Genomic DNA, 23,363 nt, shown 5'->3' with positions numbered 1-23,363 from the left:
CTCCAGACATAGTAGACCTACCTTTCCCCTCCAGACAGAGTAGACCTACCTTTCCCCTCCAGACAGAGTAGACCTACCTTTCCCCTCCAGACAGAGTAGGCCTACATTTCCCCTCCAGACAGAGATGACCTACCTTTCCCCTCCAGATAGAGTAGACCTACATTTCCCCTCCAGACAGAGTAGACCTACATTTCCCCTCCAGACAGAGTAGACCTACCTTTCCCCTCCAGACAGAGTAGGCCTACATTTCCCCTCCAGACAGAGTAGACCTACCTTTCCCCTCCAGACAGAGTAGACCTACATTTCCCCTCCAGACAGAGTAGACCTACATTTCCCCTCCAGACAGAGTAGACCTACATTTCCCCTCCAGACATAGTAGACCTACCTTTCCCCTCCAGACATAGTAGGCCTACCTTTTCCCTCCAGACAGAGTAGGCCTACATTTCCCCTCCAGACAGAGTAGACCTACCTTTCCCCTCCAGACAGAGTAGACCTACATTTCCCCTCCAGACAGAGTAGACCTACATTTCCCCTCCAGACAGAGTAGACCTACATTTCCCCTCCAGACATAGTAGACCTACCTTTCCCCTCCAGACAGAGTAGACCTACATTTCCCCTCCAGACAGAGTAGACCTACATTTCCCCTCCAGACAGAGTAGACCTACATTTCCCCTCCAGACATAGTAGACCTACCTTTCCCCTCCAGACAGAGTAGACCTACATTTCCCCTCCAGACAGAGTAGACCTACATTTCCCCTCCAGACAGAGTAGACCTACATTTCCCCTCCAGACATAGTAGACCTACCTTTCCCCTCCAGACAGAGTAGACCTACATTTCCCCTCCAGACAGAGTAGATCTACATTTCCCCTCCAGACAGAGTAGACCTACATTTCCCCTCCAGACAGAGTAGACCTACATTTCCCCTCCAGACAGAGTAGACCTACCTTTCCCCTCCAGACATAGTAGGCCTACCTTTCCCCTCCAGACAGAGTAGACCTACCTTTGCACCCCAGACATAGTAGACCTACCTTTCCCCTCCAGACAGAGTAGACCTACCTTTCCCCTCCAGACAGAGTAGACCTACCTTTCCCCTCCAGACATAGTAGACCTACCTTTCCCCTCCAGACAGAGTAGACCTACCTTTCCCCTCCAGACAGAGTAGACCTACCTTTCCCCTCCAGACATAGTAGACCTACCTTTCCCCTCCAGACATAGTAGACCTACCTTTCCCCTCCAGACAGAGTAGACCTACCTTTCCCCTCCAGACATAGTAGACCTACCTTTCCCCTCCAGACATAGTAGACCTACCTTTCCCCTCCAGACATAGTAGGCCTACCTTTCCCCTCCAGACAGAGTAGACCTACCTTTCCCCTCCAGACATAGTAGACCTACCTTTCCCCTCCAGACAGAGTAGACCTACCTTTCCCCTCCAGACATAGTAGACCTACCTTTCCCCTCCAGACATAGTAGACCTACCTTTCCCCTCCAGACAGAGTAGACCTACCTTTCCCCTCCAGACATAGTAGACCTACCTTTCCCCTCCAGACATAGTAGACCTACCTTTCCCCTCCAGACATAGTAGGCCTACCTTTCCCCTCCAGACAGAGTAGACCTACCTTTCCCCTCCAGACATAGTAGACCTACCTTTCCCCTCCAGACATAGTAGGCCTACCTTTCCCCTCCAGACAGAGTAGACCTACCTTTCCCCTCCAGACATAGTAGGCCTACCTTTCCCCTCCAGACAGAGTAGGCCTACCTTTCCCCTCCAGACAGAGTAGACCTACCTTTCCCCTCCAGACATAGTAGGCCTACCATTCCCCTACAGACAGAGTAGACCTACCTTTCCCCTCCAGACAGAGTAGACCTACCTTTCCCCTCCAGACATAGTAGGCCTACCTTTCCCCTCCAGACAGAGTAGGCCTACCTTTCCCCCCCAGACAGAGTAGACCTACCTTTCCCCTCCAGACATAGTAGGCCTACCTTTCCCCTCCAGACAGAGTAAGCCTACCTTTCCCCTCCAGACAGAGTAGACCTACCTTTCCCCTCCAGACATAGTAGGCCTACCTTTCCCCTCCAGACAGAGTAGGCCTACCTTTCCCCTCCAGACAGAGTAGACCTACCTTTCCCCTCCAGACATAGTAGACCTACCTTTCCCCTCCAGACATAGTAGACCTACCTTTCCCCTCCAGACATAGTAGGCCTACCTTTCCCCTCCAGACAGAGTAGACCTACCTTTCCCCTCCAGACATAGTAGGCCTACCTTTCCCCTCCAGACAGAGTAGACCTACCTTTCCCCTCCAGACAGAGTAGACCTACCTTTCCCCTCCAGACATAGTAGGCCTACCTTTCCCCTCCAGACAGAGTAGACCTACCTTTCCCCTCCAGACAGAGTAGACCTACCTTTCCCCTCCAGACAGAGTAGACCTACCTTTCCCCTCCAGACATAGTAGGCCTACCTTTCCCCTCCAGACAGAGTAGGCCTACCTTTCCCCTCCAGACAGAGTAGACCTACCTTTCCCCTCCAGACATAGTAGGCCTACCTTTCCCCTCCAGACAGAGTAGACCTACCTTTCCCCTCCAGACAGAGTAGACCTACCTTTCCCCTCCAGACATAGTAGGCCTACCTTTCCCCTCCAGACAGAGCAGGCTTTAACTACTCTTCTTCCGTGGTTCAACCCAACAAGAGAAGAGTTGCCCTAAAAGCTATCTGCGTTTAACATATTCTGTTGTACAGAAAGTGAGTAGCTTAATCAATTGATAGTGACAGAATTAGAATACTTCTATTTATTGTATCTCCTTATTGTCTCCTTGGCAACAGAAGGTTGTACCTCAGCCTCTGATCGATGAGCTATAGAAGGTTGTACCTCAGCCTCTGATCGATGGGCTATAGAAGGTTGTACCTCAGCCTCTGATCGATGAGCTATAGAAGGTTGTACCTCAGCCTCTGATCGATGAGCTATAGAAGGTTGTACCTCAGCCTCTGATCGATGGGCTATAGAAGGTTGTACCTCAGACTCTGATCGATGAGCTATAGAAGGTTGTACCTCAGCCTCTGATCGATGGGCTATAGAAGGTTGTACCTCAGACTCTGATCGATGAGCTATAGAAGGTTGTACCTCAGCCTCTGATCGATGGGCTATAGAAGGTTGTACCTCAGCCTCTGATCGATGAGCTATAGAAGGTTGTACCTCAGCTTCTGATCGATGGGCTATAGGAGGTTGTACCTCAGCCTCTGATCGATGAGCTATAGAAGGTTGTACCTCAGCCTCTGATCGATGGGCTATAGAAGGTTGTACCTCAGACTCTGATCGATGAGCTATAGAAGGTTGTACCTCAGCCTCTGATCGATGGGCTATAGAAGGTTGTACCTCAGCCTCTGATCGATGAGCTATAGAAGGTTGTACCTCAGCTTCTGATCGATGGGCTATAGGAGGTTGTACCTCAGCCTCTGATCGATGAGCTATAGGAGGTTGTACCTCAGCCTCTGATTGATGAGCTATAGGAGGTTGTACCTCAGCCTCTGATTGATGAGCTATAGGAGGTTGTACCTCAGACTCTGATCGACGGGCTATAGGAGATTGTACCTCAGCCTACACGTATCCATTTTATACATTTCGATCAATCCCTAATTATAGACAAGTTGACTATCAAATAGCGCACCAAAATGTCGGAAATTATTGTCAGAAACATTTCCAAATTAGGCAAAAAAAGAAAAATTCCCTCCCTGTCAAAACATCATTACGCCATCTCCGACTGTAGCCTACAGCGCATGTTCTACATTAGCGGGTTAGGGTTGGGAGCAGCCCTCTGATTGTCACTTTATCACATCTAGTCAGGTGGTTGCGGGTGGGTTATTAGAAATTGCTGGCAAACAAACAGCTGACCCGCGCACCACTAATATCCCCTCAAACCACGCTTTCAATATTGATCGAAAAGAGGTTTAATATTATTTAAATCGCTGTCTTGTCTGGCCCAATGATGAAAGCAGACGCAAACTCAGCAACATGCCTTGAAGGGTCCCACGAGCGAGCTGCACACAGGGGCTCTGTCTCTTTAAGGCAGACAGAAGGGCAGTAGAGATAAGGAAGGATGGTGAATGCTGCAGGATATCTCTCTTTGATAAGACTGTGTGTGTGTGTGTGTGTGTGTGTGTGTGTGTGTGTGTGTGTGTGTGTGTGTGTGTGTGTGTGTGTGTGTGTGTGTGTGTGTGTGTCTTCCCTTTGTTCTTTCTCCCTACCATGAATGAATTAGCCCCATTTTTCCCATGGCTCTCACCGATCTGGGATGATTTACATTGCAAATGGCTGCTGTGGTACTGCGCAGAGAGATTTTATCAAAAGATGTTTGTTAAACAAATCCAGGAGAGCCCCTGGAGTAAAGTCGCGGTCCGATTTTTCTGAGATTGTTCTTGAATGATTTGTCAAGCTTTTCCCTTTGATATCCGAAATGTGATGCTTTGTGGGGCCGAGTGACCTCGGAAACGGTTCCCGAAGCGGCACCAGCATGACTTAATGCAAATGACCTGCTGAGACTGTATGGTTCGATAGTCAACAGCTCACCCCTTTGAATGTACTAAGCATTGAGTGTCCTGAAGCATTGGGTGTGTTTTTGGTGAATTACTAGGGTTGTCGTTGATTGACACCTAAGTAGGGCCTCTTCTCAGGAAAACATTACAATAATAGGTTGTGCTGGCTTTTGTTCCAGACCAGCAAGAACATATCTGATGCAGGTAGTCAAGTACATTTGCCTGATGACTCAAACTGAATTCATCCACTGCTCTATGTTCGCTACTTACCTCAGTCTGAGACTGTCGTCGTTTAAGTCCTTTGTGGTGATGTCAAAAAAATGAGGGGTGTTGTACAAAACAAAGTTATCAGCGATTGGATCATCTCGAACCAATCAGAGTATCAAAGCCAATGTCTCTGGCCAAACCACATCGGTTTCCATTCTAGTGTTTGGTTTTTGCTAGGCATGATGGGACCCATGTCATTCAAAAAGTTATACTTTTGACTCATCTGTCGATAGAACATTCTTCCCGAGAGTCTTGACGATCATCCAGGTGCTTCCTGGAAAACTGGAGTCAACTTTTTGGACGAGATGGGTCCCATTATGTCTGGTGTAAACCAAACACTGCATTCCACAGTAAGAACCTGGTGGTGGTTCAGTAGCATGGTGGAGGTAGTGTGATGGTTTGGGGAAGCTTTGCTGCCTCAGGACCTGGACGACTTGTCTTAATAGAAGGAACCATGAATTCGCTCTATATCAGAGAATTCTACAGGAGAATGTCAGGCCATCCGTCTGTGAGCTGATGCTGAAACACAGCTGGGTCATGCAGCAAGACAATGATCCAAAACACACAATCAAGTCTACATGAAAATGGTTAAAAAGCAACACATTTGAAGATTTGGAATGCCCTAGACAAAATCCAGACCTAATAATCCCAATTGAGATGTTGTGGCAGGACTTGAAACGAGCAGTTCATCTTTGAAAACCCACAAATGTCGCTGAGTTTAAGTAGTTCTGCATGCAAGAATAGGCCAAAATTCCTCCACAGCAATGTGAGAGACTGATCAACAACTACAGGAATCCTTTGGTTGCAGTCATTAGAGCTAAAGGTGGAACAACCAGTTTTTGAGTGAAAGTGGGAAATTCACCTTGTTAATTAAATAAATAAAATAAGCATCCATTTTTTGGTTATTTGTAAACTCAGGTTCACTTTATCTAATTTTAGGTTTTGGTTGAAGATCTGATAACATTCAGTATCAAACATCAAAAATAAAGAAAATCAGAAAAGCCCTTAACCGTGGTATATTGGCCATATACCACAAACCCCTGAGGTGCCTTATTGCTGTTATAAACTGGTTGCCAATGTAATTAGAGCAGTAAAAATGAATGTTTTGTCATACCTGTGGTATACGGTGTGATATACCACGGCTGTCAGCCAATCAGCATTCAGGGCTTAAACCACCCAGTTTATAATTAAACTGTTTCTATTTTCTACTATTTCTCATCTTGTTTTTCATTGTTGGGGCCCGTTAGTAAGTATTTCACTGTTAGTCTACACCAGTTGTTTGAAAAGGATGTGACAAATAAAAGGTGATTTGATTTGATTTGATATGCTATAAAGAAATAGAGATCGGCCTTTTATGCAACACTCCATTTGTGATTTTACACTGATACAGGAAAATAACTGTTTGATTCAGTAAAATAACTACTTGATACAGTAAAATAACTGTTCGATTCAGTAAAATAACTGTTTGATTCAGTAAAATAACTGTTTGATTCAGTAAAATAACTACTTGATTCAGTAAAATAACTACTTGATTCAGTAAAATAACTGTTCGATTCAGTAAAATAACTGTTTGATACAGTAAAATAACTGTTTGATACAGTAAAATAACTGTTTGATACAGTAAACATTTGTTTTGATAAAAGTGCTAATATCAGTAGGTCCACAGTTACACACACACACACACACACACACACACACACACACACACACACACACACACACACACACACACACACATACACACACACACACACACACACACAATTAAACACATCCGTAACACACACACACACACACAGATCAAACACGCAAACACACACACAATTTAACACATCCGTCTCACACACACACCCATCAAAACACACACACACACACAGAAACACACACACACACACACACACACAGAAACACACACACTCCCGTCACCACAAGAGATGACAATTACAATAGCAGCTGTCCTGCTACAGTTGTGGGATATTGTTTAACGGCTGTCAGTCAGACGTCTGTAACAATACCAGCTACTGAGGAGAGAGACAGACGAGGTGAAACTCGATTTCAGATTGTGTTGACTATTTAGGCACTCTGTGATGCAGTGGCTTTTGAAGTAGAGGAAATAAACTTGTCATTTTAGCTTTGTCGAAAACCCGAGAGTGGGAATATATCCTCCACACAAGGCGACGGCTTCAGAAAAAAACACTTTCAGAGCTGAGCTGTGTTTTCAGAATTATTTAAGCCTCTCAAAGTGTTTCCTAAAGAAGAAAGCACGTCAACAATGTATCTTTCCTCAAACCTGCTAAGCTGTAGGCTTGATATGCAGACCTACTTTGTTGTTCCGAGGAGTAATTTTAGTATAATTCTTTTAGTGCTTTCAAACACAAAACAAACACAATTCTAGGATCAAACGCTGTAAGACAGAAAAGGTGCAGTTTTCCTCGTCTTCCTTAACATGCCCTTGTTAACCAACAGATTTTCAGTTATGCTAAATAAAATTTTGCACCTCTAAGAGACGGGGTTGGTGAAAACTTGTTAAGTAGTTAGTAGAAAGCAGAACTGAAATTGAATGTGGATAGTCAAGTACTGTATATTGTACACCTCTCTGTCTCTCTCTCTCTCTCTCTCTCTCTCTGTTTCTCTCTCTCTCTCATTCTCTCTCTGTCTCTCTCTCTGTCTCTCTCTCTCTCACTCTCTCTTTCTCTCTCTCTCTCTCTCAATCTCTCTCTCTCTCGCTCTCTCTCTCTCACTCTCTTTCTCTCTGTCTGCCTCTCTCTCTGTCTCTCTCTCTCTGTTTCTCTCTCCATCCCTCCCTCCCAATCTCTCATCTCTTGGCATTGCACCAGCGTCTCCGTTCACCTTTCTGGTGTCCCTTCCTGACTGCTTTAACACCTCTCCTCTCCCCAGTCCTCCACTAAAACTCAAAAGGAAGAGAGGCTGCCGTCCTCCAATTATACAGCCACTTAGCACCCAGACAATTCAAAACCAGCCCCTTTCCTTTCCACCTTCGTCATTATAATACGCTAAAACCATGTCTTTCCTGCGCTTACATCTTCATTCTGGACCTTAACATGATGAACTTCACCCGTGGGTGAGCCAAAATGTCAGGGGCTTACCTTTAATTGGCCCTAAGTGTCAGCGACTGGCAAATAGTTGGATCTGTAACATTAGCGGCTGTCTGAGCCGGAATGGGTAATTGAGAGATATTTTGTGGTTTTCTACCTCCATCTCCCTCCAGGTGTCTTGTGGGATGTTAAGAGTGTCTCCAGCTGTGATGAAATGTTTTTATTTTCACACTGAAGCGGGTTTGTTGTTGATTTAGATGTAAGAGCAGATGAGTTAATTGTAGCTCACATTGATACGAGGTTTATAATATTAAATCGCATGCTTAGTAAAATACACTACACTATTGTTGCGTTGGTAATTGGTAGATCAACAGTCATTAGATATGAACTGTATTTCTGGAGGTGGCATTTCTTTTTCAGTGTTATTTTGCCTCAGAGGGATTCTGCTGGTTGTTCTTTTCATATTTTCTGCCTGATTTCATACCCTTTCCTTCCATATATGGAGGCCTAATCCTCAGTTCTAATAGTCTAACATCCTATAAAAAAAAATGGCTTATTTTGCACTTGACCTGCTGCGAGCAAACGTCTTTCAAGGGTAATAGCAAGCTGCTTAACTGAAGTTGCCTCGGCCTCTTATGTAAGCTGCCACAACCCCTCCTACCACAGAGGGATGGAGAGATGGAGAGAGAGGGATGGAGGGAGGAAGAGAGAAAGAAGGGGATGGAAAGAAGGATGGAGAGAGAGAGAGATACAGGGGTAGGGTGGCAAAAAAACGTTCAATAAATCCCGGTTTAAGAATTCCCAGAATCAGGAGGGAATAAGCAGGAAATTCAGGATCCTCCAAACAGGATTTCTGGAAAACCAGGGAATTTATTTAAAGTTTCTGGAATTTTACAACCCTGTACGGGAGAGATGTATTGGTGCTTTCCTGTGATGTCTTCACTGTGTAAACCTTCCTTGAGATCTGAAAGGTACTATACAATGAAATATAAGTCATTATTATCATTATGGCTAATGGCGAGGAGACGGACATTGAGGACTAGAGATATGACAGAGAGAGAGAAGTGGAGGGGGAGGCACAGAGAGCAGGAAAGTGACAGAGAAATAAGAACTCTGCAGAATGATTGAAGCCAAAAGCCAATGTGGAACATTCTCCATCTACAGTATACAGGATTCTCTCTTTCATTCACCGCTTCGTCCTAATCCCCCTATCCAAACACCTCTACCAACTCCTGGAGAAAATGTCACTATGTTTTCCTCCCTCCATCTCTATCTATCCATTCCCTTCTTCGCTCCGAGCCACACATCAGAGTCTGTGGGTTGGAGTGGGAGGGGAGGGGAGGGGGGTATTAAATTAGCGCGGTGGCCTCCCCTGCGGCGGTGGGAGAACGAGATGACTAATGTCTTCATTTGAGTTTAATTACTGGGCCTCTGTTGAATCCCCCGCCTGCCATACAATGTCCTGTTACACCTCTCCATTCTCCCATCAACACAGGGGTGTTATGAGCTCATGAACCCCGCCCCCCCCATGCCAAATAAGGAGTCTGAGTCCATTATTGAATTGGTGTTGTATTGAGGGCTTTCATGATATTAAGTGATGCAGTTTATTAGTGTACCTAATATGTCTTGATGGATTCATTTTGTCCCGTTTTTTTTTTTGCCGTTGGTTGTGCTGTTTATCACAGTAGGCTTTGATTGTAGGATTTGTCTTGGTTGTGTGGCTATTACACTACACATTTCATTATTGCGCGAAGCAAGTAAAATACTATTGAGTGTAACCTTTTCATGGAACAACACAGTACACTGTTAGAAAAAAAGGTAGTCAATGGCAACGTAAAGTGGTATAAACACGTGTCACTGTAGTGGTACCCTGTAAGGTACGTCCATTGCACCATTAGTTAAAGGTAGTGGACATAATTGAGCCCTTGCAGTCCGTACCTTAAAAGAGGTAAAAGGTGCACATTTGCTTTTTTTAGGGTACAACCACAGTAACTTTTATTCCTTTTAAGTAAAAAAAATAATGTATCTTCTCTACATAGCTGCAGGAAGATGTTTTGAGTAGGGAGGTGTAAATAGAAATTAATTTGACTAAATGATATAATTACTCCTGTCTATACAGAAAATAAAGAAAATCATTCAGAATACTTCCTCAGAGAGCATGACTTAGCCACAGACAATGTTAAGCTTATTTTAAAGCTGTGGGTTGTTTCAAATCAAAAAGCGTGTAGGTCTACATGCCCTAGTTGGGAAGCCCGTGATTCGGACAGTGTGCGTGGTAATAGTCCTAGCTGCTTATCGAGATGCGACTGTCAGTGGAAAAAGCATCTAAAATATGTGTGACTATAATGTGTCTTCAGTATCATTTTGAAATGTTGAGACAAGAAGAACGGGATGCGGTGGTGAAGATATTGTCTCTCTCCAGAAAAAGCGGAGCTGTATCCCACCAATTCTTCCGCTTTCATTATTTTATGGTGTTAATTGTTTGCCCTTTGATTGTTTATTGTTGATAAATTCCCCGTTACACATGTCACCAGTAGTAAAAGAACCACTAATCCCCGTCATTTGGTTACATACATTTCTGTTAATTCATGTATTAATTAGGCCTACAGTCATTTACTGTGAAGTCAGAGTGGAAACGTTGTTCGCACAGCCTGCTACACTTTTGAGAAGCAAGTTTTGATATTTCACACCATCATTTATGAGTTTTGTACATTATTTCATTGTATTTGGTTTGAAGTGCTCCATGTGAGCAATGAAAAAAAAATCAAGTATCCATTGTGATGGATAATATTTCCTCACAGTATTTGAAAGATCTTTCCAACACTCTCCCCCTCGATAATCAGCAGGCCCAGGCGAAAAAGAGAAAACTATCATGCTCTGAGAATCCTGCATATCCAGTGGAAATGTCCTAAAATACCTGAACACATTTTCATTTGCGCAAAAACAGCTTTGTCTGTCCAGAGCTCACTGGCGCAGGAAACTCTGAGGGCCCGGAATAGGCTTGTTGATACAATGTTGCAAGTTTGCAAGCCACAGCTTAGGGCTGGACCTTCATATATACAGGCATTGGGCTGGACCTTCATATATACAGGCATTGGGCTGGACCTTCATATATACAGGCATTGGGCTGGACCTTCATATATACAGGCATTGGGCTGGACCTTCATATATACAGGCGTTGGGCTGGACCTTCATATATATATACAGGCATTGGGCTGGACCTTCATACATACAGGCATTGGGCTGGACCTTCATATATATATACAGGCATTGGGCTGGACCTTCATATATACAGGCATTGGGCTGGACCTTCATATATATATACAGGCATTGGGCTGGACCTTCATATATACAGGCATTGGGCTGGACCTTCATATATATATACAGGCATTGGGCTGGACCTTCATATATATATACAGGCATTGGGCTGGACCTTCATATATACAGGCGTTGGGCTGGACCTTCATATATACAGGCATTGGGCTGGACCTTCATATATATATACAGGCATTGGGCTGGACCTTCATACATACAGGCATTGGGCTGGACCTTCATATATATATATACAGGCATTGGGCTGGACCTTCATACATACAGGCATTGGGCTGGACCTTCATATATATATACAGGCATTGGGCTGGACCTTCATACATACAGGCATTGGGCTGGACCTTCATATATATATACAGGCATTGGGCTGGACCTTCATATATACAGGCATTGGGCTGGACCTTCATATATACAGGCATTGGGCTGGACCTTCATATATATATACAGGCATTGGGCTGGACCTTCATATATATACAGGCATTGGACTGGACCTTCATATATACAGGCATTGGGCTGGACCTTGATATATGCAGGCATTGGACTGGACCTTCATATATACAGGTGTTGGGCTGGACCTTCATATATATACAGGCATTGGGCTTGACCTTCATATATACAGGCATTGGGCTGGACCTTCATACATACAGGCATTGGGCTGGACCTTCATATATATATACAGGCATTGGGCTGGACCTTCATATATATATACAGGCATTGGACTGGACCTTCATATATACAGGCATTGGGCTGGACTTTCATATATATATACAGGCATTGGGCTGGACCTTCATATATATATACAGGCATTGGACTGGACCTTCATATATATATACAGGCATTGGACTGGACCTTCATATATACAGGCATTGGACTGGACCTTCATATATATATACAGGCATTGGACTGGACCTTCATATATACAGGCATTGGGCTGGACCTTCATATATATATACAGGCATTGGGCTGGACCTTCATATATATATACAGGCATTGGGCTGGACCTTCATATACATACAGGCATTGGGCTGGACCTTCATATATACTGCTCAAAAAAATAAAGGGAACACTAAAATAACACATCCTAGATCTGAATGAATAAAATAATCTTATTAAATACTTTTTTTTTACATAGTTGAATGTGCTGACAACAAAATCACACAAAATAATCAATGGAAATCAAATTTATCAACCCATGGAGGTCTGGATTTGGAGTCACACTCAAAATTAAAGTGGAAAACCACACTACAGGCTGATCCAACTTTGATGTAATGTCCTTAAAACAAGTCAAAATGAGGCTCAGTATTGTGTGTGGCCTCCATGTGCCTGTATGACCTCCCTACAACGCCTGGGCATGCTCCTGATGAGGTGCGGATGGTCTCCTGAGGGATCTCCTCCCAGACCTGGACTAAAGCATCCGCCAACTCCTGGACAGTCTGTGGTGCAACGTGGCGTTGGTGGATGGAGCGAGACATGATGTCCCAGATGTGCTCAATTGGATTCAGGTCTGGGGAACGGGCGGGCCAGTCTATAGCATCAATGCCTTCCTCTTGCAGGAACTGCTGACACACTCCAGCCACATGAAGTCTAGCATTGTCTTGCATTAGGAGGAACCCAGGGCTAACCGCACCAGCATATGGTCTCACAAGGGGTCTGAGGATCTCATCTCGGTACCTAATGGCAATCAGGCTACCTCTGGCGAGCACATGGAGGACTGTGCGGCCCCCCAAAGAAATGCCACCCCACACCATGACTGACCCACTGCCAAACCGGTCATGCTGGAGGATGTTGCAGGCAGCAGAACGTTCTCCACGGCGTCTCCAGACTGTCACGTCTGTCACGTGCTCAGTGTGAACCTGCTTTCATCTGTGAAGAGCACAGGGCGCCAGTGGCAAATTTGCCAATCTTGGTGTTCTCTGGCAAATGCCAAACGTCCTGCACGGTGTTGGGCTGTAAGCACAACCCCCACCTGTGGACGTCGGGCCCTCATACCACCGTCATGGAGTCTGTTTCTGACCGTTTGAGCAGACACATGCACATTTGTGGCCTGCTGGAGGTCATTTTGCAGGGCTCTGGCAGTGCTCCTCCTGCTCCTCCTTGCACAAAGGCGGAGGTAGCGGTCCTGCTGCTGGGTTGTTGCCCTCCTACGGCCTCCTCCACGTCTCCTGATGTACTGGCCTGTCTCCTGGTAGCGCCTCCATGCTCTGGACACTACGCTGACAGACACAGCAAACCTTCTTGCCACAGCTTGCATTGATATGCCATCCTGGATGAGCTGCACTGCCTGAGCCACTTGTGTGGGTTGTAGACTCCGTCTCATGCTACCACTAGAGTGAAAGAACCGCCAGCATTCAAAAGTGACCAAAACATCAGCCAGGAAGCATAGGAACTGAGAAGTGGTCTGTGGTCTCCACCTGCAGAACCACTCCTTTATTGGGGGTGTCTTGCTAATTGCCTATAATTTCCACCTGTTGTCTATTCCATTTGCACAACAGCATTTCAAATTTATTGTCAATCAGTGTTGCTTCCTAAGTGGACAGTTTGATTTCACAGATGTGTGATTGACTTGGAGTTACATTGTGTTGTTTAAGTGTTCCCTTTATTTTTTTGAGCAGTGTATATACAGGCATTGGACCCAGACCGATCAAAAGGGAGGCAGACAGGTGGAGTATCTATGGAGTAATGAAAAACAGGCATTTTCATCAGGATATTTTCCGTTTTTATTTGTCAGCTTTATGAATTTTATGTATTTATGTATCTTACTGCTGCATTGGTCTAGAATCTAGAGACTGTATCTCATTTCTTTAGCTGCTAGTGGCTCACAGTGAATCAATGTGTCCATATGGCAGAGGCTCATATGGCAGATCTCTCATATTAGTGGCATTTTAACTTTTACATTTGATCATTTTAATTCCGATATGTATTATTAAGTGAAAATTATTTTGAGAAACAAAAATTGTATTTTTGAAATGAAACTGTTCCACGAAAATGTGCATATGAAAATCATAACTGGCACGCAGATCGGTAGAAATGGTCGGATAAATTGTAAGCTTCCCCAAACTTAAAACTTCAACTTGAAACTCACGCCCCTAGAAATAGACCACTGTGAATAGAGCGCACATTTCTTTGTACCGCATCATAATAAAGGGCAGAAGCAGGCCTTTGACATGGGCAGAAGCAGGCCTTTAACATGGGCAGAAGCAGGCCTTTAACATGGGCAGAAGCAGGCCTTTAACATGGGCAGAAGCAGGCCTTTGACATGGGCAGAAGCAGGACTTTAACATGGGCAGAAGCAGGACTTTAACATGGGCAGAAGCAGGCCTTTGACATGGGCAGAAGCAGGCCTTTGACATGGGCAGAAGCAGGCCTTTGACATGGGCAGAAGCAGGCCTTAGACATGGGCAGAAGCAGGCCTTTGACATGGGCAGAAGCAGGCCTGCAAGCAGAGAGCGAGAGAATGCCACGTTCCTTATTTGATCTTGTTCACATTCCCTTTTCACCATGAAGGTCCAGCCCAACGCCTGTATATATAAACTATTAGAAAACAGAAGTGAAGAACTAATTGTGAGCACTGCATGGATCACATAGCAGCGGGCATGCTCAAACTTGAATAAGCATAAACATAGACCACTTAAACTGGTACAACACTTCCACTAATGGGTGGCCAAAAATAACTAACTGAATGCCACCCCCCCCCCCCCCCCCCGCCACCAAGCTATTCAAAATAGTGGGTAACAAAGTACCCTAAAAAGACAGTACCATGTGAGATCATATGTGTACCTCTGAAGGTACATGATGTGTATTTTGATCTTTTGTAACCCAGGTTAACAGTACTGTACCCTAACCGAACCCTTATTTCTGAGAATGTACAGACAGATAGTATGTAATAACGTAGGTGTAACTGTTGTGTAAAATCAACTTGAGTGAAATCTAAACCTAACAATTGGTCAGCTGGAATTCACTTTTCCACCAGTGTGGAAGATTATTAGACTACCATTTCACCTCCGCCTTCTTGACATGCCTTGCAGGGCACCAGCCAGGGGTGCAAGGTATGGAGTTGGTTAGCAGTTAAAGATCCACTCCTTTTTTTTAAATTTTAGACTAAAATGACATACCCAAATCTAACTGCCTGTAGCTCAGGCCCTGAAGCAAGGATGTGCATATTTTTGGTACCATTTGAAAGGGAACACTTTGAAGTTTGTGTAAATGTGAAAGGAATGTAGGAGAATATAACACAATAGATCTGGTAAAAGATAATACAAAGAAAAAAACAACTGTTCTTTTATATTTTTTTGTACCATCATCTTTGAAGTGCAAAAGAAAGGCAATAATGTATGATTCCAGCCCAGGTGCAATTTAGATTTTGGCCACTAGATGGCAGCAGTGAATGTGCAAAGTGTTAGACTGATCCAATGAACCATTGCATTTCTGTTCAAACGTTTGTATCAAGACTGCCCAAATGTGCCTAATTTGTTTATTAATAACTTTTCATGTTCAAAATTGTGCACTCTCCTCAAACAATAGCATGGTGTTCTCACACTGTAATAGCTACTGTAAATTGGACAGTGCAGTTAGATTAACAAGAATTTAAGCTTTCTGCCAATATCAGATATGTCTATGTCCTGGGAAATGTTCTTGTTACTTACAACCTCATGCAAATCGCATTAGCCTACATTAGCTCAACCGTCCCGTGGAAGGGACATTGATCCCGAAGAAGTTTTAAGAGGTTTTTAAACTGCTAACTGATTGTTCTCTCTCCCCAGCGGTACTGCTCATAGCCTGCATGTCCTCTACAACCCAGTCAATGAACACGGGCTAGACTCCAGCCCTTCCTGGCAATCATGTGGAAGATAGCTCCCCAGAGAGCTGTCAGTCAAACAGAAGGCCCCACCCACACTCCGTTTGCAGGGGATTATTAGGCCTGTCAGTTCTGTTATGCTCACTGTCAATGTGTCAGTCAAAGTGACTGTTTCCTCCTTTGCTTGGCTTTCTGACAAGCCTGCTGACCATGATGGCAATCCTGAGCTGATAAATCGTAAATCGTTGTGGCTTCTCCGCCCTGTTCTCTGTTGCTCCACCGACAAGTACTCAACAGTGAGATGAAATGGGTCGAAGGACAGGGTCGAAGGACAGTTGATACCTGAAAACACCTAAGGGATAGTTTATTGAAAATACTTTCACATGACCATCCCCTTGTACTGTGCACCCTCCGCCCTCATAGAATTCAAAATAACGTTTACAACCACAAATAACAATAACTCTAGTGACCAATGATTCGGTAGCGACCCTGGATTTATAAAAGTGGATATTTACTTTATCACTGTCACGGTTGTCATAAGGAGGAGCAGACCAAAGTGCAGCGTGTGTGTCGTTCCACATTTTATTTACACTGTGAAACTATGCAATACAATATACAATAAACTGAATGAACAAAAACAACAAACCGTGACGCAGAGTTAACATACACATACTCAAAAACAATCTCCCACAAACCCAGGTTGAAAAAAACCCTACTTAAGTATGATCTCCAATTAGAGATAACGATGACCAGCTGCCTCTAATTGGAGATCATCCCAAACAAAACCCAACATAGAAATACAAAACTAGAACCTGACAACATAGAAAAACTAAACTAGAAAACCCCCCTGTCACGCCCTGACCTACTCTACCATAGAAAATAACAGCTTTCTAAGGTCAGGACGTGACAATCACTTCAGCATGCTTTTATGTGTCAGAGTCGATGTCACGCAGGGCTACTGGCCAGAAGGCTGAGAGTTCACCGAACCACCACAGACGAGCTCACTCTCCCTGCCTGTTTCATCACACTACGATCAGAGCCGTCTGCAGACAATGATCAGCTAGGGGGGAATCTGAGTTTAAACATTTTGATGCAATATTTCTAATTATATTAAATATATGCAACAACAAAAAAATCCAACAACAGGTTTCTATGCCAACGCACCATACAACCAATAAACACACCATAGTGACGTTGGACTCTTCAATATATAGTATCATGGGTTTGCGTTTTCAACAACGCCACAATAGACTGTCAATCTAGACACACAGAAAACACATCCCTCCTACCTTGTAGGCTTACCCAGTATCAAAGGCCTGGCTTAAGAATCTCCAAACACATTTCTCTTTCCATTCATCAAATGGCTGCTACACAGTTTGGATGCTGGAATGATATTGTGGAGGAACGTGCGCAGGCAGCCTACAGGAGACCTTTGAAGTAGACTAATTAGATTTAAACATTGTGACCGCCTGGTTGTGTTCATGCCACATATAAAAGGTAACACATTTTAAAAGTGGAAAGGACAAATATTTCGACAATATTGAAACGTTAGACTCTAGATGAATGAAGCATGAAGCCGCTGGGATTGGAGAGGAGGCTGAGCGCGTGTTAAGATTTCCTGAATAACTGGGCTTGCTGGGAGAATATGTGGCCACATTATTATAGGATGACTTGGGAGAATGATGATCTGCAACAGACAGCACATCTCCGTATCAGAAGTAAAAATACATCCAGACTGGCTTGCTACTCTGCCTCTCTAGACCTTTCTAAATGGAATGACTGGAATTAAATTATAATTCGGTTTTTGCACCCATTCTTCAAATAACATTTTCACTGCAGCCTAGAGCAGAATTTTGTACTGACTTGAAAACAATAATGCATTTAATCATTGTATTGTGGTGTTGTAGGCTAGTCTAGGGAAGGATGTTTGTACTGTCCCTAAACAAGATTAATAGGGGCGCTTTTTAGAGCTGCGTGTCGTCACTGTTCTTTCATGCACCATGATGCACCTGGCCTCTTCCATGCCTATCAGCTATTCCTATTGGTTCTTGTGGATTCATATTGAACATTGGTGCAGCTTTGAATGAGCTTAGAATTTATGTGTGGAATGTTAGCCTGTTGGAGACCTGGACAAACGATTCACCGACCACTGTTGTCACTATGAATGGTGGATAGAGGACAGGATAGACAGACAGGCTGGTAGACTATATTGTCACTATTAATGGTGGATAGAAAGACTGGTAGACTATATTGTTACTATGAATGCTGGATAGAGGACAGGATAGACAGACAGGCTGGTAGACTATATTGTCACTATTAATGGTGGATAGAAAGACTGGTAGACTATATTGTTACTATGAATGCTGGATAGAGGACAGGATAGACAGACAGACTGGTAGACTATATTGTCACTATGAATGGTGGATAGACAGTTAGACTGGTAGACTATATTGTTACTATGAATGGTGGATAGAAAGACTGGTAGACTATATTGTTACTATGAATGGTGGATAGACAGTTAGACTGGTAGACTATATTGTCACTATGAATGGTGGATAGACAGTTAGACTGGTAGACTATATTGTCACTATGAATGGTGGATAGACAGTTAGACTGGTAGACTATATTGTTACTATGAATGGTGGATAGACAGTTAGACTGGTAGACTATATTGTCACTATGAATGATGGATAGACAGTTAGACTGGTAGACTATATTGTCACTATGAATGATGGATAGACAGTTAGACTGGTAGACTATATTGTCACTATGAATGATGGATAGACAGTTAGACTGGTAGACTATATTGTTACTATGAATGGTGGATAGAAAGACTGGTAGACTATATTGTCACTATGAATGGTGGATAGACAGTTAGACTGGTAGACTATATTGTCACTATGAATGATGGATAGACAGTTAGACTGGTAGACTATATTGTCACTATGAATGATGGATAGACAGTTAGACTGGTAGACTATATTGTCACTATGAATGATGGATAGACAGTTAGACTGGTAGACTATATTGTTACTATGAATGGTGGATAGAAAGACTGGTAGACTATATTGTCACTATGAATGGTGGATAGACAGTTAGACTGGTAGACTATATTGCCACTATGAATGATGGATAGACAGTTAGACTGGTAGACTATATTGTCACTATGAATGGTGGATAGACAGTTAGACTGGTAGACTATATTGTCACTATGAATGGTGGATAGACAGTTAGACTGGTAGACTATATTGTCACTATGAATGATGGATAGACAGTTAGACTGGTAGACTATATTGTCACTATGAATGGTGGATAGACAGTTAGACTGGTAGACTATATTGTCACTATGAATGGTGGATAGACAGTTAGACTGGTAGACTATATTGTCACTATGAATGATGGATAGACAGTTAGACTGGTAGACTATATTGTCACTATGAATGATGGATAGACAGTTAGACTGGTAGACTATATTGTCACTATGAATGGTAGATAGACAGTTAGACTGGTAGACTATATTGTCACTATGAATGATGGATAGACAGTTAGACTGGTAGACTATATTGTCACTATGAATGGTAGATAGACAGTTAGACTGGTAGACTATATTGTCACTATGAATGATGGATAGACAGTTAGACTGGTAGACTATATTGTCACTATGAATGGTGGATAGACAGTTAGACTGGTAGACTATATTGTCACTATGAATGATGGATAGACAGTTAGACTGGTAGACTATATTGTCACTATGAATGGTGGATAGACAGTTAGACTGGTAGACTACACTGAGGTTACCAAACATTAGGAACACCTTCCTCATATTGAGTTGCACCCTAAGAACTCCCATTTTACTCTCCGACCTATTTCCTTGTCTTCACATGTAACGAGCAAACATCCCTAATAACCATTACTCATCGTTAAAGTGTACCCATACTGCACCTATGAATGCAGGCCAACAGAGGGAACCCTGGGAAATGTAGGCCAACAGAGGGAACCCAGGGCCAAATAAGGGAACCTTTGAAAAGGTAGGCCAACAGAGGGAACTCAGGGCCAACAGAGGGAACCCTGGGAAAGGTAGGCCAACAGAGGGAACCCAGGGCCAACAGAGGGAACCCTGGGAAATGCAGGCCAACAGAGGAAAGCCAGAGAGTCCAGCATGCTCTCAGAGGCTGGGTTTGTTCTGCTTCCAAGGGGTGGCGACAGCAGCAACTTGGCATGGACACACTCGTTTATGTGGCTCTCTCTTTCATTCTCTCAATCCAGAGGAGATTTCCCCTGCGGCGTGTTTGCACTTAGAATTATATGCGCTAGCTACACTGGTTTTGACAAATGTGTCAGGAGATCTCTCCCCTGTCGAAGCCAACACAGGTACACACAGACACACACACACACACACACACACACACACACACACACACACACACACACACACACACACACACACACACACACACACACACACACACACACACACAGAGAGGCCTTCTGTCGCTCTCCATTCTGCCTGTCCTCATTGCCCCTAGTGACAGAGTGGTATCTCAGACATAGTGAGAGAGTTTGAGTGCCAGGTGGGTACTGTTCTGTGCTCGGTGTGTGTGTGTGTGTGTGTGTGTGTGTGTGTGTGTGTAAACCTCCTGCTTGGTCCGTGCTCTAAGTCTGCTGTTCTCCACAGCAACAACCTCACAATGTCTACCATTGGAAAACATTAGCTATTCCTTTCCCTTTTCTTCTATGGGCCGTTTTCTGTGCAATACAACTGTCTGGATGGGAATATGTCTATTTGAACCTAATCTACACTACAACTGATTGGTCCAAATGATTACTGGTACTAGGACCTTTGACCTTGTGAACAGGAAACTTAATGTTTACTGTATATGTAATGTATTCATTATTTATGGGATGCGTATTGTTCATTTGTCCTTTGTAGGTGGTGGACCTGTACTGGGGGATGGACCCAGAGGAGTGGGACAGTCCAGACCTGCAGCGTCTCAGGATGAAGTTACTAGAGGACTGTCTCCAGACGTCCGCAGGCCCATGTTTTGTTGTGGGTATTATGACACGTAAATGATCCTTTATAAGCCTTCATAACCACCCTGTTCATTACACAACGTTGAGATGTTAATTTGACTGTTTTGAGTTTGTGTTGTAACATGGTAGTTTGTTGACTAGATGGATGTTCCTTCTTCTGTCTGTCTGTATGTCCAGTCACCCATCCACCCATCCACCCATCCATCCACCCATCCACCCACCCACCCATCCATCCATCCATCCATCCATCCACCCACCCATCCACCCATCCATCCACCCATCCATCCATCCATCCATCCATCCATCCATGCATCCATCAAATTATTTAAGACTTTCTGCTCTCAGTTCGGTACGTCCAGTTTCAACAGGTTGTTGGTTCGGGACCTGTTGGCTCGGAACCTGTTGGCTCGGAACCTGTTGGTTCTGGACCTGTTGGTTCTGGACCTGTTGGCTCGGAACCTGTTGGTTCTGGACCTGTTGGCTCGGAACCTGTTGGTTCTGGACCTGTTGGTTTGGGACCTGTTGGTTCTGGACCTGTTGGTTCTGGACCTGTTGGTTCGGGACCTGTTGGCTCGGGACCTGTTGGTTCTGGACCTGTTGGTTCTGGACCTGTTGGTTCGGGACCTGTTGGTTCTGGACCTGTTGGTTCGGGATCTGTTGGTTCGGGACCTGTTGGCTCGGGACCTGTTGGTTTGGAACCTGTTGGTTTGCTGTGTAGAGAGATCAATATGATGCCAGGTGGGCTCAGGTTGTGTGGGTTATCAGTGCTATCTCTTGTAGATCATACCAGGTCAGAGGAGGTAAAGACCCATTTTGATGGAGGGCATGAGATTGTAATTGGGGTCAGAGCTCAGAGAGAGAGAGAGAGAGAGAGGTGATAGGATAGTGGATAGGAGCCTTGTCCCAGGGAGTCTGATATTGTAATTGGGGTCAGAGGTCAGAGAGAGAGAGAGGTGTCTATCTTTTTACTCCCCCTCTTCATTTACATATCTTATATCTTCATATCTCTGCCCACCCAACCATCTATCTCTTTCTGCATCTCTCTTTCTGCATCTACCTCTTTCTGCATAGTTACTCATAACCCCCACCCCACCCCACACACACGATTGACAGCTTGCCTTGTGGATGAGCTATTGCACTTATCCCACTGGTAGTGAAAAGGAAGGTTATTTACCCCACTGGTAGTGAAAAGGAAGGTTATTTACCCCACTGGTAGTGAAAGGGAAGGTTATTTACCCCACTGGTAGTGAAAAGGAAGGTTATTTACCCCACTGGTAGTGAAAAGGAAGATTATTTCATAGCTCTGGTTTTTCCAAGGTGGCACACTAACTGTGTTGGGAGGCCCAGCTCTTCAGCTCCAATCAGCACTGTATACATATACAGCTCACACACTCACACACACAACAGCAGTGTGTACACACACACACGCACACACACACACATACATACCCACAACAGTAGTTTGTACACACACACACACACATACACACCCACAAACTTAGTTTGTACACACATGCACACACACACTCACACACACACACACACACACACACACACACACACACACACACACACACACACACACACACACACACACACACACACACACACACTACAACCCTCTTGAATTATGATCCCAGCCCCTCCTCCCAATCTGTCTCTCTGCAGATGAATTTTTTATGATGTATTAAAATCCTCTCACAGTTAACGGGTTATCATCGCCGAGTTAGTGTACCAATTTAGATCAGTGTCTACCCTAAGGACCCAGCCCTGCCCTAGCTTGTACCTTCCACAGAGAGAGAGAGAGAGAGAGAGAGAGAGAGAGAGAGAGAGAGAGAGAGAGATACATTTATAGATGTGAAAGCTTGACAGCTGTTGTCCCTTGGTTCTTGTGATAATGTTGGCGAGAGCCATATTTTCTCTCCTCTGAAGAGACTGACTGATACACTTTCTTTGATCAGCGGCAGAGGCATAGTTGGAGCGGCGGTTGACAGTTCTGGGTTCTATATGTTCACTCATTTGTCTCCCGAGAACGATTTGGGTGGATTCTTTTTCTTGTTACTTTGAGTCTGACAAGTGAAAAGCTGATGACCTAAAAGCTGATGACCTAAAAGCTGAAGACCCTAAAAGCTGAAGACCTAAAAGCTGAAAACCTGAAGGTTGAAGACCTAAAAGCTGAAGACCTAAAAGCTGAAGACCCTAAAAGCTGAAGACCTAAAAGCTGAAGACCTAAAAGCTGAAAACCTGAAGGCTGAAGACCTAAAAGCTGAAGACCTAAAAGCTGAAGACCTAAAAGCTGAAGACCTAAAAGCTGAAGACCTAAAAGCTGAAGACCTAAAAGCTGAAAACCTGAAGGCT

The 23,363-nt window shown here is 44.1% G+C and overlaps 1 protein-coding gene across 1 annotated transcript in view; it reads left to right on the top strand.

Moving 5' to 3' along the window:
• The window catches only part of nwd2 (NACHT and WD repeat domain containing 2), a 74,457-nt gene that overhangs the window by 26,384 nt on the left and 24,710 nt on the right, over nucleotides 1–23,363 (top strand). Inside the window, exon 4 of the mRNA XM_029761830.1 lies at nucleotides 20,905–21,021. Coding sequence (XP_029617690.1) covers nucleotides 20,905–21,021 — 117 coding nt within the window. The remainder of the gene's footprint in view (nucleotides 1–20,904; nucleotides 21,022–23,363) is intronic.

The sequence above is a fragment of the Salmo trutta genome, chromosome 8 (genome assembly GCF_901001165.1).
Source record: "Salmo trutta chromosome 8, fSalTru1.1, whole genome shotgun sequence".
NCBI lineage: Eukaryota > Metazoa > Chordata > Actinopteri > Salmoniformes > Salmonidae > Salmo > Salmo trutta.
This window is presented reverse-complemented; position numbering and strand designations above follow the sequence as displayed.